Source organism: Genypterus blacodes, unplaced genomic scaffold, assembly GCF_046128005.1.
Source record: "Genypterus blacodes isolate CSIRO-AG114 ecotype Tasmania unplaced genomic scaffold, CSIRO-AGI_Gbla_v1 ptg000098l_1, whole genome shotgun sequence".
In the NCBI taxonomy this organism is placed as follows: domain Eukaryota; kingdom Metazoa; phylum Chordata; class Actinopteri; order Ophidiiformes; family Ophidiidae; genus Genypterus; species Genypterus blacodes.
Genome location: NW_027466902.1, coordinates 343,227 through 358,360, shown reverse-complemented (window position 1 = coordinate 358,360; position 15,134 = coordinate 343,227). Strand labels below are relative to the sequence as shown.

Here is a 15,134-nt window from a genome sequence, read left to right as displayed (position 1 = left end):
TGGTTTGGAAGGAAAACATCAAGAAGCAATGAAAGCAACAATTCCTTAACATTTGGTCAACTTTATTTCACTTGGTCTCATCTTGTAGGATACATCTGACAACTCTGATTAACAGTAGAATTTTTTTTTTTTAAACTTACAATTCCACCATCTTGGGCCATTTAAATTGTAGCAACATGTACATCATTATCATAAAACAACTAAGGACACAAACTTAGAACAAAACCCTTAAAAAAGGTCAGATGGCTGGACTATAAAGGACAGTTTCCAGAGTCTCTGATGTCTCAATTGACAAGGGAGGACAGTTTCTAAGGAAGTAAATCATCAAAAATCCTGAGATTATGGATGGATAATTGCCAGAGGAATTCTTGTGAATTTAGACCTAAATACTATAAATGATACACTGGAAACTCTGGACTGTCTCAATATCTAGTAACACACAAAAATCTAAACTGATTTTAGGTTCTCACTCTTCAAGTGCATTAAAAAAAATCTAGTAAACAATGTTGGACATCAGAAAGAGAATAAAACAAAGAAAGCATGCCAACAGGATGATTCTTCCACATCAGTGGTGCAGCACCCTGGACAAGCAATGTAGCATCTTGTTGAAACAAAACAAACAGCTGAGAAGCCCTTCTGTGCAGCAGGTTTAGAACATCTTGATCACTTCCAAGTGTGGTACTGATAATCCACAACTCCATGCACACAAATCTATAATTGATGAATGCTTTAGCAAAAAAAATAACGAATGACCAGTAACAAAGATTATTTTCTTTGGAATTTGTGGCATCTGGAAAATTTAAAAATGCAAAGGATGAAAGATTAGCGTGGAACCGTCAGAGGATTACTGGCACACCCTCCAACAAATCTACAATGTTTGAAATGTAGTATCATATCTTAAGTGATTGGCTTAAAAAGCGATTTTAAACTGTCTCATGTCAGGACAGATGGAAGGAATCACCAGTTGGAGGAGAACATGTATGTGTGCGAATGTGAGTCTTCATTTCATCCATTAGAAAAATGTGCTAAACAAAATGTTCTACAGTATCTAATAGAAACCCTGTTATGTGAGCAGTTTAAGTTCTGAACACAAGAGGCGACAGAGACGCAACATGGCTCAGTTTGATTAACAGGTTTATTAACTGTATGAGTGCGTGATGGGGTAAACTAGGAAAGTGAAAGTGTGCATGGATGACACCTCTGCCATGGCAGTTGAGGAGCGTGGGCTAGAATGGCATGTTAACCTCATGTTCCATACTGAATGAGCCGGGGATACAGCTGTCTTGCTTTAGTTTGTCTCATTATCAGTGCCTTGTGTCCATTCAGTATGCCTCCTCCCGTTCAGTCTAGTTCTGTCATTTCTTCGTCTTCTTTTCTCGTCTCCTTGGTTACTGAAGCGTGATGGTCCAGTTGGCCCCCGCGTTCATGCCAGGCTTGCGGAGCGTCAACACGGACATGGAAGCATCAAACTCGAACTCCAGCTGATTCTCCTCACCATCTGCAGGGAGTAAGAAGATGGGCATTTTCAATCATGCATTTTTCTTCAGAGCGAGAGAGAAAATCCTATAAAAGAAATAGGAAAACAGCAGCTTGCACAAAATGTAACACATCATATCCTTTGAAGTGCGACAGCCCACCATGTCATTGGCATTTTATAACCAACCATTGCAACCAAACCTTTCCAGATCTCTGTTAGTTTGAGGAGATGCAGGTCTGGCATTTAAAAATGACCTTTAAGAGCATTTTGGCCACCATGAGTGGGCAACATGCATCAAGTATTCTCCTCTGACAGTGTGCTTTGTGAATAGTTGGGCTGTTCGCACAAAAACACAGACTCCAATGTTACATTTTTGGATGAGCAGAATCCAATCACATTGTCATCCATGTCATTTGTCTTTCATCTGACATGGAGCTTGTTTACACCCATTTCTTTTCTACATTAAATCAGTTAACACCTTTTTGTGGGCATGCAGCCTTTCTCTATCAATTCATGTGTGAAAATAAGCACTCACCAGGACCCCTGAGAGTAACCTTGCTGGGTTTACTGGCTCCCAGTATGATGATGCGTTCAACCCAGGAGCCGGTAGCAAACTGGGCATCTGGAACCAGGTTACTATGGACACAGAAAGAGATTTGGCTTAAACATTTGTACATAGAACAGCAATATGGATGTGATTTTTGTGAGAAAGGTTTGCTTGATAGCAGCACACTGTGTGATCTTGAGTCTATTTGAGGGTAGATTTTCCCTTTAAGTAAGCAGCTTTTCAACAAAACTGCAATGCGCAAAGTACTGATCGCTCACGTGGAAGAAAGGACGTTGTTGGCAAAGGACAGCCTCCTGTGGATGAACTCCTTCCTTTCAAAATTGAAGGTGTGGCCGTCGTCTATGTAGAGCTCCCCCTCAGCATTTCTCTGTGGGATAAATGATCAGTCAGACCTTTCATAATACAGCACGCAGCACCGTGTCATGAGAATGCTGGAAAGACAAAGAAATGCTTTGCAGCCGTACCTGGAGATTAAGAGCCACATACAAAGTGTAGGGGTCATGTGCCATACAGGAGGAGGACCTACGAACTCTATGCTTCCTGGGAATAATGGAGCCACCTCGCTGGAAAACCGGGATCTGCCGATGATAGAGAAAGCTTCATAATCAGAGGGAAGCGGAATAAACTGTACAATAGTAAAAGGGCTAAGGAGGGCTCGGAGACACAAATTCATGTTTGTTACTGCAATCTATAGCTGTTAGTGTGTGTCTTACAGAGCTCATGGTGACAGGGATGTAAAGGTTCTGGGCTCCGTTGTGCTTCTGGAACGTGTGGACATCAAACCAGACCTGTAGGACACACACATAAACACACACAGATGAGGACATGGTTTCACTAATATCAAGCTGCTGTCAGGTTGATGATATCAGATGAATGAATCTTTCACTTGACATTATTTGTACCTCATCTTTCCCAGGCAGGTAGGCAGTGACACCCCTGGCCCCCTCCTCAGTGACTGGATGCACCAACAAGTCTTTCCCTGAAGACGGAAATAGTGTGAATGGAAGTCGTAACTGTTTTTAAATCACCTTTGGCATTTTGTTATTAAATATTAAAAACCATGGAATTCCAGGCAGAGCATTCATTCAGTGAGAAATCTGCCCAAAATCCATTATGTTCAGAGGAAGGTTGAGCTTGTGTCTCACCGATTAAGAACTCATCATCTATGGCAAACGTAGCAGGATCCTGAGGATACTCCACCCACAAAGGCCTGTAACAGAGATATAGAAGTGAGAACAGGCAATGTCAAAGGATTTCACAACACTATTTTGAGACTATGAGACCCCCAGTATCCATATTAAATGTGTAATGAAATATTAAGTGAATTCAATGAATTAAACTGGGTTTTTGTGTCTTTTCATCATGATTTTTTTTATTTCAAACATTTCTTTTATAAATATCTCTGTCTGCCCAAGATTTGCACCCATGTCCTCACCTCATGATGGGCTCTCCAGTGCGGTATGCGTGGTAGAACAGCTGGTACCAGTAGGGCAGGAGGGTGTAGCGCTCACGGACAGCTGTGCGGATCAAGGCGGTGTTTTCTGGGCCGAACAGCCAGGGCTCGCGACGGGGAGTGTCCAGGTGGGCGTGGGCCCTGAAGAATGGCTGGTACGCGCCTGTCTGGTACCAACGCACCAGCAGCTCACTACTGGGAGCCTTGAAGAAGCCTCCGACGTCGGCTATGAGACAGACAAGGAAGATGTTAGTCAAGCTTGGACTGTTCAGAACCCTGTGGGTGAAAGAATGTCTTGGGAGGAGCTGAACATCTGTCATAAAGGAGGAAAAGTCAGTAGCAGTAAGACAGGAAAGGTGGGATTCTAAGACACCAGAATTCACTGTTGAGCCCTCTGGAGACATTGTGAGATAGTTAAGGAAACCTAGAAGAATAAGGAAAGTGTCTACATGATGAGCCCAACGTGCCATGCATCTCCCACTACTAACATCAAGTGAGTCTTCAAGTATGTGCACATTTGTTCTCAGTTTGGTAAGGATCAGTGCTATCTGAGCGCACACATACACAACGGATGAGATGATCGTTGCCTCTTGTAGGGCAAAAGGTGACACCAAGAACACTATTCTAAGCAGAAAGGTCGGATATTATTTATATCGAGCTGGGACAGGTTGAATACAGTGTTCCAGTGTTGGATTGTAGTGGGTCCTAAACAAAGCTGGGTTACGTAAAGGTGTATTGAATTCAGTTTATTTCCCGTTTCACACTTATGTTCCTTTCCAAGTAGATCATACATGTATTTAGAGCCTTTGTATGTTAATGTAATGTTTATATGTTTATTTAGTTTGTTTAAATTAATCCTTGGTTAAATCCCGGTGCTAGTTAGTGATACACCTTCATTTATTTTTAAATCCTGTTGTGTGGGCTTCCTAGCAAAGACAACTACTAAGCTACTTAAACTTCAAATTAACAAAGATATAATATAAACCGGCTTATTTATTGGCACCCAGAACAACAGCTCCCTGTAGGTTTTGACCTTATAAATCGGTAAAGACAGACGGGACCTCTGGGATAATGAGCCAGGAAAATAACAATGCTAATCCTCATTCACAGACACATGAATTGTTTGTTTAACAAAATTTTAAAAGTCTCATGCAAATACAATTATATGCTTCCTCAGGGGAGTAAGTCTCAGAGACGCTTACCACCACAGAAAGAGATTCCCACCAGGCCCAAGCTCAGACACATGGGGATGGAGATCTTCAGATGCTCCCATTCAGCAGCATTGTCCCCGGTCCACACAGCACCTGAACACAAACACAACATTTCATCAAGCTCAGCACTTACTTCAATGCAGCACTTTGACAAAGAAAGTTGGAAGCAAGGGGTGAGTTGATAATCCCATCAACCACTTTTCACCAAGGCCATCTATGCATCTATAGGGGCTCACCATAACGCTGTGATCCTGCAAAGAAGGCCCTGGTCAGGACAAAGGGTCGCTCAACACCTCCGGACCTCTGGATCTGACCCTCTGCTGTAGCCATTTGCTGCAGATGGAGACACAGGATAAGTGAGCAGAAGAGCCAGCCAACATACAAACTGCAGCAGAGCTATACAGGAGGACTTACAGCAGGTATTTTAATGCAGTCCATTATAAAGCAGGAGGAAAATCGTTTTATTGATTGTTTGCACTCACCACATAGAGGCCATAAAGGTTGTGCACGTCGCGGTGCTCCCACTCTCCGTGCTTTGCATCCTTATGCATGGTGACCTCTGGCCCATTGAAGACTGAGGGCTCGTTCATGTCGTTCCAAGTGTACAGGTTCTCCATGGAGCCCTGGAGAGTGGACAAAGGCGGCAGAGACAGTGAATAATAGTCTCAACGGGAGTCAGACTTTCAGACTGTAAAACGGGCACCGTTACAAATCTCTGACTCTCTGGGTGCAGGACTCACCTCATACTGATCGTAGGCAAACATGCTGGCCCACCAAGCCCTCATGTCTGGACGGGTAAAGTCTGGATAGCCAGCACTACCTGCAGGACAACCACACAGAGACGGGACACTTGAAACAGGACAAAACTTCATGTTCTCAAGACCCTGTAACTATAAAAGTAAACTCAGATGCATTGTCAGTCTCTCACCAGGCCAGCACCAGCCCTCGTAATCTCCACCGTCCTTATTCTGGATGTAGAAACCCTTAGAACGGATTTCGTTATGGATCTTGTAGTTGCTGTCCACCTTGATGTGAGGGTCTACAATTGCCACCATCTATTGATAAAAGATAAAGTGTTGAGTCTTCAAAATATTGAACAATATTTCTATCACACAATGAGTTTGACCATGTGACTCTTCTGGCACTTACCTTGCGTTTCTTGTCCATGATACCCTGCAGCATTTCCTTGGGTGTGGCAAACTTGTGGGGATCCCAGGTGAAATAGCGCTTGCCATCGGTGTGCTCGATATCCAGCCAGATGAAGTCATAGGGGATGTCATGCTCGTCAAAGTTTGCGTCCACTGCCTTCACGTCTTCCTGATCGTTGTAGTTCCAGCGGCACTGGTGGTAACCCAGAGCAGACAACGGTGGGAAAGCCTGGGTCCCTGTGGAGAGACGCAAGTTAAGAGCAGGTAGAGCAACAACAGAGAAAGAGCTAAGAAAACAAGGGAGGCTTATTTGTCACGAGAATCCATATTTGTTTTGGGTAGAGGGTAAATATTGGTGTTGAATATTCATCCTACCTGTAAGGGAGGCGTACTGGGCAAAAACATCTTTGGGTGTTGGTCCAAGCATCACAAAGACGTCAATGATCCCGCTTTCGGAGATCCAACGCACATCCGTCTGTGGCGTCTCACTGGAGCCCTGCACGTAGTCAAGCATCTTCCCAAACACAGTCTGGCGAGAGACGGACACCACAGTCAGGCCCAACAAATGGCATTCTGAGGCAAACAGTTGTGCGTATGTGAATATGTCCTGTCATATGTGGCTACCTTTCCAGCTGTGTTGGAGCTGATGTCCACCCAGGTCTCGGCAGCATTGAGCCAGAAGATGCCCATGGTCTGCTCGGCGTTGTGCGCCAACATGACGGGGACGGCACCATAAAGGGCCATGGGGTTGTACAGCTCGTATTGGAAGACATCCAGGTTGTAGAGACGATATGGATCTCCGCTACTGCAACACACAAAAGCATTAATATGAGAAGCTATATCACTTTAAACACAGCTTACATATGACTGAAAGTTATTATGCATAAAACATATTAGAATATTCATGCTGGATGTATGGATTTTGTCTGTGAAATGACTTCCTGCTGCTACTCACTCTGTAGTTTTAAGTTTAAGGGTGTCGGCGTGTTCTGGGATGCCATAGACGTGCTCAACTCCTGGTAGGGAAAAGTCTAAACTAACAGCAGAAGGGCCTGTGGAGGGGGAAAGTCATACAAATGTGAGAACCTTTCTTTCCACCTCTATAGGTCGATGTGACGCTAACCCTGAAAGATTTACTCACAACTTTGCACAACACGGATGATATCTTGTGTCAAATGAAATGATTGACAGGCTTACCATTAGGTTTGCTGTCCGCGTGCGATTTAAATACTTCTTCCCACATGCCATCTTCTGCCTTATCTTCCTCTTCATTGGCTGCCTAACAGCGGGAAGAGGGAAGACAATCTGTAAGATGCACAAAAGCACATGTAATAGACACGTGTATGCTGTAAGTGTAGTTTCCCCCATTACCTCAGCCTGGTTTGCCGGATCAGCGTCCTCCTTCTTCTCTGCCTCTGGGTCTGCCTGAGTTCTTCATTACACAATAAAGGAAGGAAAGAAGGAAGGAAGGAAAGGAGGGAGGGGAAAAAGGGAGAGAAGCGTCACTAAAGCAACAACACTCAATCCACTGACAAGTAATACGATATGGGAGTTAAATCATACTATGATACAGGACACACAAAGACGGGAGGTTGGTGATTGGCGTCTGACTCCACACTGACAGATAACCAAATACACTACTAAGCCTTACATGACTTCACTGTAATGACAAAGGGGAATAAGCAATTCCCTACCTTGTGGCTATTTCAAGCTTAGTATCATGGGACGGGCCCTCTAGATGCTGCTCTATATGACACCCAAAGGCTTTTGAAAGACCCACCTAGTGCCCAATAGATCCACCACCACACACGTGATCTTGACTATGGTGTTGCCAAAAAAAAGAGAACCCATTGAGCATGTGTGCCTGCCGTTAACTTTAACAGGGGCACACACAAACGTGGAGCAGCAATGGCGGCCAAATTCAGCTTTTCAACGCTCGTTTGAGCTCAAAAGCAGCAAATCCCAGAAAACCCTGCACTGTGCCAGAGAACGCATGGCGCAGCATAACCACAAAGAGAGAGGTTGCGGATGTATTTGGGGACTAGGCTGGATTGTCTCAATAATAAGACAAGCGCTATCTGGCGGGGGACACTCACAGACGGGGGCAGGGACAGAAAAGGTTAACTCATTTTCCTGCCGCTAGTGTTACTTATCGGCGTTCACGTTAAGCGCTCGAAACTGAGCAAGCGTGACAAATTATTTCAGTCAACATAACGTCCAGAAACACGGTTAAACATGCAGGTGCAATGTTAGACCAATTTGTCACCAGAGCAGCTAGAGGGACATTCTAGGTGCGTGATTCGATCTAACAAACATGGTTTACAGTGAAGATCACTGGAAGGTTTACAGTGGAGCCTACAGGTGAATGTGTATTTCTAAGAATGATCTGATCAGGATGATTTCTTATTCTTCGTTTCATGAAATGTGTTTTAAATCAACATGCTAAGTTGCCAACACTAATGATTGGTCTGAATTATGAAGGTCATGTCTAGGGGCTGAACACACCCCTCCCAAATTCATTCTGGATCAAATCAAACACTATCATGCACAAACACATCCGTACATCCCTCTTTCTTTCTCATTCACACTGTAAATACCGTACTTGGTGTAATGGGAGTCCCTACGTTTTAAATTACTACTGGCAGCATTAGCACAAGAAACAATACACACTTACAAAACTTAAGGGTCTTTACCTAGAGAATACCCACTTGATATTAGCCCACACACTAGCCACTGTGCTAGTTACTTTATAGGAGAAACTAGGATGATAGGGAGAAGAGGACAGAACAACGAGTCAGAGACAATACTCAAAAACAAACCATTTCATGGGAACAAAAAGAGAATCATCCACTGAGTGAGTACGTGAAATAAATGAGGGCTCGCATTTATAAATGTGTGCGCACTCGTGTGTGTGTGTGAATGCACAGTTTCTCACGTGTCCTTGCGCATCCTCAGGTGCTCAAAAGCCAGCAGGCCGCGGGAATTCAATGACATCAGCACATTGTGTCCTTCCACGATGTCTAAGCGGAAGGGCCGAGCGCTGACAATGACCCTCTGAGACTCTGACCCCAGGGACAGCACCACGCCGTTCTCGTCCTGGGACAACAGAGACAGGCTGGTGTAGAGGAGGGGGGTGGGGAGGCAGGCAAGGTGGGAGCGGGGATACAATTAGCAATTTGAAGTGTCTTTTATCACCCCTATCACATGCTGATGAGACTTAAAGTAGAAAGAATACAGTAGTGACATTGTTATCCACCATGTGATGTGTTAATTGACGTGTGGTGCATTTTTAATGGGTATCATACATTCGCTGTAAAAAATTCCTTTTTTCAATTCATCATTCAATTCGAATTGAAAAAGAGCTCACCAAATCAATTATAATGTAAATGTAACATCATGACTCACCACAGCTATAGGTGATACAAATACACTTTCATATCTAAACCAACCCAATACCACCGCTAACATGGTCTTTAACCCCCCAGATGAGACTTACGGCTCGGTAGGTGGCTCCCTGATGAGCACGTCTGGGACTTCGTAGCGAGGTTTCAGCGGCTTGAGCTCATTAATCTTCACCCTCGTCATGTTACCCTGGAGACGGTACAGCTCCAGCAGCAGATGTACCTGAGGGCCATACATGGGGAGAGAGAGAGGGGAGAGAAAGATGAGAGGGGCGATGCGGGAGGAGGGCGACAATAATGTCTAACGTTGTGCAACATATCTTAAAGGGATAATTGGACAGTGATGAATTTCTGAGGCGCTTCAGTTTTGCATTTGTTTCATCAAACCAAACACTAAAGGAAAGCTCTACTCTACTCTGGCTCAAAGCGTGTTATTTAATTACAAAATATGAGCTAGAATTTCCACGATGGACTTGATAAGATCTTATTTGATTTGAATTGACTTTCAAAATGATCCATTTTGGTGTTGAAAGCATATCTACGATGTTCTACATTAAGTGCCTTGTTACTCTGGTAACCAAACCCCCCTTATGTAGCCATATCCGGTCTGGTGTACCTTGTTGTTGTCGTTGATGAGCTGCAGGGTGAGTCTGGTGTTGGTCAGCTCCATGGTCTCCAGCAGGGCTCTGTAGGGAGACTGGCCAGGCTTCAACGCTCGCTGACGCCTGTTTGAACAGAGTTTAATATGAAACATGGACACCACTGGGTCTAAACTGGCCTTTTCTTATTTTCCCACCCTCTTAGCGGACTCACTTGCAGAAGGCACTCTGGTCGCAGGTCTTGAAGTTGCCCCTGTCCACAGCCCAGGTCCCGCTGAGGCTCACAGCCAGCCACAGCACCAGGACGGGCGCCATCCTACAAGAGACACACAAACACAATAACGACGAATGTTGCTGTTCTTCGTCTCATTTACAGCGTGTTTGCTACCCACGTATTACACAACGGCCAAGCTGCAAAGGACAACGGAAAGCCTGAGTACAGAAAAGTCACAAACCGGACTTTGATCAGTATGGAGGGTTAACGGACTCTCATATGAATGACGGTCAAACCATTTCCCGTCTCCACACCCTGCTGCGCCGTGTGAAAATACATACACAATATATGAAAAAGGCTTTGCGTCTATATTCGACACCGGAGCAGGTTCTTTGCAGTCTCCATACCGCCGCTAGAGCAGTCGGCGCGGTGATGAAGCTCAAAGCCAAGAGATTGAATTAACTAGCATCTCGGCTAACGCAAGCTAACTACTCCCAGAATTCAACTAGCTGAGATAAAACAGATAATACGACTAACTATACACTGACAACGGCGTTTACTTCCATCTTATGAGGACACCGCATAACTGACCGCACAGCGGCAGGGTTGCCGGTAATGACCCAGACAAGCTGGGCAGTGCGCTAACCTTGCTAACAGCGCTCACAGTGATCCTGTCAAGCCGCTAATTCAATTGGGGGGATGTGGACTCTTCTTGGAGGATTTCCTGCCGCGGTTCAAGCCGGTACCTGCGGCTCCACAGTCACATTTACAAAGCACTTTGACACAGCGATCATCTGCGGCTTGTCGTGGCCAATTTATATAAATCAAACAAATGACAAATACAGGCTCAAACAGCGGAATTGCTTTGTCTTACCTCTCACCGAAGGTGGCCATCTTGATAATGCTCTTAGTTGGCTCCGCCCATTTCATTCCGCGTCAAAGATCGTTGAGAGGTAAGATATAGACTGCAAATCTGCGGAATATGACATCGTGGAAGGACACAATGTGCTGATGTCATTGAGTGTTTAATGTCGCATAGCTCCTAATTTAAGTAGTGTGAGCGACATGTATTAATTTTGTGTTACGAAGACTTAATCAGCCATGTTTTGTCTTAACGTGGGTGATGTAGGATAGAGGATGTACGTCCTGTTTAGAAACAACTGATCTGATCCTGTCAGGCACAGACACGTCAGCGCGCCCCGTCAGCGCGGCGTTCAGTCTCTCTCGCGCTCTCTCGCGCTCGCGCTCTTCCCCTCTCGCTCTTAATGAGTGCACTCTTTTTCAAATCAATATCAACGAAAAAAACTGAAAAGCAGGAAAGGCAGTCAGACGTCCTGTCTTTATAAAGTTTATATAGAGGTAAAGAAGTCAGAGAGGCATTGATTAAACGCATCGCCATTTTAAAGCTACTTTGATGCTCTAACATTGTTCCATTTGCCTGTCCACTTATTTGCTCCAAACACACACCGATGGACTCTAGCGCCCTCCAGTGGCTGTGTGTGAAATGTGTAGCTGTCTAGCTCATTTCCGGTCCAAGATATGGATTTAAAAAAAGGGAATTTGGTCAATACCGTCCAAACTCGCACTATTCACTATTATAATATATTCTAATGTCCGTCAGGCCTTCATATCTTCAGTCCTTAATACTTGTACATGTAAACAGGTATATACATACATGTAACCCTGTTGTTATTTGCATCTGTATTTTTGACAATGCATTCCGGGATAAACGTTTATCCCTGCAATTCCGGTTCACCTCATTGCACTCTCCCTTGTTGTCGTCCTTGCCAAAATGACTTAGCATTCGCGACTTAAAGCTTATCAATTTAATATGGAGAGTGGAGTATGTACAATATGACTATATGTATTTAAATAGAATAACTGTACACCTAATGCAAATTGTGCAAGAGTATTCAGTCAGTGGGTGGCTCGGGCCTTTTTGATGAGGCCACTGCAGAGGGGAAGAAACTATATGTGTGGCGTGAAGTTTTGGTCCTGATGGAGTTCAGCCAATCTCAGAACCCATTTCTCATCACAGATGTCAGGGGGTTTTCAAAGGAAGTCACACATCACTTTAAATGGGTAAATGCTGAGCCTCTCCAAGCAGAGCAGATGTGGCCCTGAAGGAATAGTTTGTAAGAACTGACCCTTCCACCTTCTGGCTCCAAATGGTCTCTGAGACAGCTTTCCCAGGTCTGAGGGGAGTAGCCCTGTACAGCTTGACCATGTTTGGCTCTACTATTCCACTGCAAGGCAACTTTCTCCATTATGAACATTATCAAACCTAATGTCGTTCCAGGCTCACCAGAGTGCCTCCACCTGTGGATGAAAAAGGCCTTGACTTCATTCAAGACCAGATTTTTTTTTATTCTGGCAGAACAACCTAGAGCTCAATTCTCTCACTGAGCAAAACAAGTGGGGGAGTGAGATATAAGAGGGGAAGAAAGTGATACTCTTAAACTGTTCAATTGTTAAGATGAGATTGTAACGGGTGGTGTATGGACCCAATTGCAGTACAAAGGACTCAGAATCACTGGTACAGTTCAACGGTTTTACTGACACTCCAGCAGACAGCACAGAAACACAGTGACAGGCGGCGCTCGGTCGAGCGGGCAGGCAGGCAGTCGATGCAGCAAAGGCACCAGGAAGGAGCAGGCAGGCGGGTAGTCAGGAACAGGCGGGCGGTCAGGATACCTAGAAATTCAGGAGGAAGGCAAAGCAGCGGAATCGGGGATGGCAAAGAACAATCTGGCAATGGAGTGAGTGTGGAGCTGGTGAATATATGTGCTGGGCTGATTGCATGTGATGAGAAGCAGGTGTGTGCACAGGTGAGTAGAGAAGACTGGCGAGGTGGGTGTGGCTGGCAGGCTGAGTGGGGCAGAGGCAGGATCAAAGGAAAAACACTGAGAGCTGGATGACTGAACTGTGACAGAGATAAGATTTATTATCTGTAAAATTGGTTAGGACTGTTGAGTCAAGGTGTGAAACAGAGAAATGGAAATTCAAGCTTTTGCTCCCTTTATTCTGCCTTATTCTCCCTACATTTCTGAAGTTAAGCACTTTATTTAAACATGCACAATTTTCACATTTTATTTATTGTCTCTTATTTTGAAATGCAGCCCTACTTTTATTTAGTTAATGAGACAACATTATACATATGTTCAGTTCTATGTTACGTGACAATAAATATTGTCAAAAAGCTTTTGAGTCCTACTGAATTTATTGGATTTGACAGTCAGGTATTGATTACATTAAGATGTTGATGAAACTACTAGGCTACGAAAATATATATGACACTAAATAGTTAGACATTATGATCTTCTGGACCTTTGCCTCAAGAAATTTCTCTAACCTCTTGTTGAAAATGTCAATACCCCTGCTGTAGTTTATTGAGCAAACAGGTTTGTGCACTGTACAGGAAGTGGACCAGACAGCCCAGTTTATACAAGTTACTCAGACATAGCTACAGCGAACAGAGGCATTCAAGGATCTACAACAACAAACACAACAAGAACAGATTATTCAATCATGAATCTAAACAAACAATGACAAAGACTCTTCTGTTGTCTGCAGTTTTCTGAGGAAGACTACAGCAAATCGAAAACTGATGGAGAGAAAAACTGGCACGATGCAACACTGGTGACCAGCGATAGGGACTCTTCAAGCAACGAGAGACTGAGACACTGCATGAGGGACAGAGAGGATGAGCAGAGAGGAGAGGGGACGCCTTCTTCCTGGTTACACCACACAGTGCCTTCGTAAAATGTTCAAAATTAGTGTATCTACTTGTATCAGTGTAATATCACTCATCATCCAATGAGACATTTGAGCTGTAAACAATATTTTTCCAATCCAAATGTTTCACACACAAATCCAAAATATTATAATCTGATCTGGTTGAATGTTTTTTTGGATTGGAAATTCACTCACCTGTGACAATGTGACAAGGTGACAACAGGGGAAAACCCCAGAGTGCTACGCTTCTGGTTGGGCAGGTTGATCAGCATTCTTTGAAATGCCAGCGCTGAACATAAACACTTGTTATGAAGACTCCAGCTTGTAATAAACAGGAATCAAACAATGTCAACGCTCTGGATTGCTGTAACAATTAAGGGAGAAAACAAATACAAATTGTACATAAAATGTGAATTGAAATAGCAATAGTAAATTATGCTGTACACACACTTTGTCGTATCTAAGATAGTTTTGAGGCAAATCCCTTTCACTGTATGGAGGTTGGAGCTATTAATGTACAGGATTAATGCGTCAGTGTGACAAAGCAATGACAAATTTGACACCCAAGCCGACTAATCACCACTGATCGTCAATTACCAGCTTAAAGGGAAAACTTTATTAGGTGTATTCCCAGAACTACTCTTTCTACAGTGCTATTGTTTCACGAGCATCCATAGAGGCAGGAATGTTAATGACCCTGTTCACATTATCATCATCCAAGTCATAATGACACTAACAACATCAGATTCCGCCTAAATTAGTATCAAATTACCAAATGGTAGAACTTGAAACTGCTGCATTATGACATGGTCACTCCTAATTTCATTCTTTTTATTCTGTTTCATAGTTGATTTACTTCTGTATTTTTGACAATAAACCAGGTTCACCTCATGGCACTCTCTCTTGTAACCACAGGCAAAATGGCTCAGCCTTTCCTTGACATAATGGGCTTGGTACACATTTGATTAGTTAAGAGATAGAATCTGGTAAGCAGAAGGCAAAAGCAGAGTCCAGGGAAAGAAAGCCAATTAAAACACCAGGAACACTAAACAGCAGGAAGGATTGCTGGGACGCTCGACACAGGGTACAAAGACAAACTGGCACTGAGAGACAGGAATACGCGGACTAGATTGGATTTCAAAATAAAAGCCCTACCACTACCATTAAACAAGTAAATGAAATAAACGTTTATCCCTTCATCCCTTTAGACCTAAAAACATCACATTTATAGAGTGAAGGAGCTGATGTGGCCTGGGGAAATGTTTTGGCGTTGATCATTATCTTACTTACTTAGTACTTAGAAGATGTTCCACCTATGAAGGGGAAAG

At 43.8% G+C, this 15,134-nt stretch overlaps 1 protein-coding gene and 1 long non-coding RNA gene across 4 annotated transcripts; one reads left to right on the top strand and one right to left on the bottom strand.

Annotated features, from left to right (window-relative positions):
- Positions 1-45: 45 nt before the first annotated feature.
- Positions 46-11,054, bottom strand: ganabb (glucosidase II alpha subunit b). Of its 3 annotated transcripts, none has more exons than XM_076159533.1 (25): positions 10,946-11,054; positions 10,072-10,173; positions 9,875-9,983; positions 9,354-9,481; positions 8,793-8,972; positions 8,551-8,616; positions 7,229-7,289; positions 7,055-7,136; positions 6,813-6,909; positions 6,482-6,662; positions 6,233-6,386; positions 5,859-6,094; positions 5,638-5,764; positions 5,450-5,529; positions 5,192-5,332; positions 4,946-5,042; positions 4,701-4,802; positions 3,481-3,724; positions 3,191-3,255; positions 2,948-3,024; positions 2,759-2,833; positions 2,510-2,623; positions 2,303-2,412; positions 2,013-2,113; positions 46-1,498 (listed from the first exon to the last, which is right to left on the bottom strand). In XM_076159533.1, exons 1-25 carry the CDS (start codon positions 10,999-11,001, stop codon positions 1,389-1,391), a joined length of 2,895 nt encoding a protein of 964 aa, XP_076015648.1. In that variant the 5' UTR covers positions 11,002-11,054; the 3' UTR covers positions 46-1,388. The 3 variants fall into 3 exon arrangements, with proteins under 3 accessions (XP_076015648.1, XP_076015649.1, XP_076015650.1); XM_076159534.1 differs by having other exon boundaries at positions 8,566-8,616; XM_076159535.1 differs by lacking the exon at positions 8,551-8,616.
- Positions 10,952-14,683, top strand: LOC143008009 (uncharacterized). Its single transcript, XR_012964542.1, has 2 exons — positions 10,952-11,024; positions 13,645-14,683. It is a non-coding gene; the product is annotated as an uncharacterized LOC143008009 (long non-coding RNA).
- The last annotated feature ends 451 nt before the right edge of the window (positions 14,684-15,134 follow it).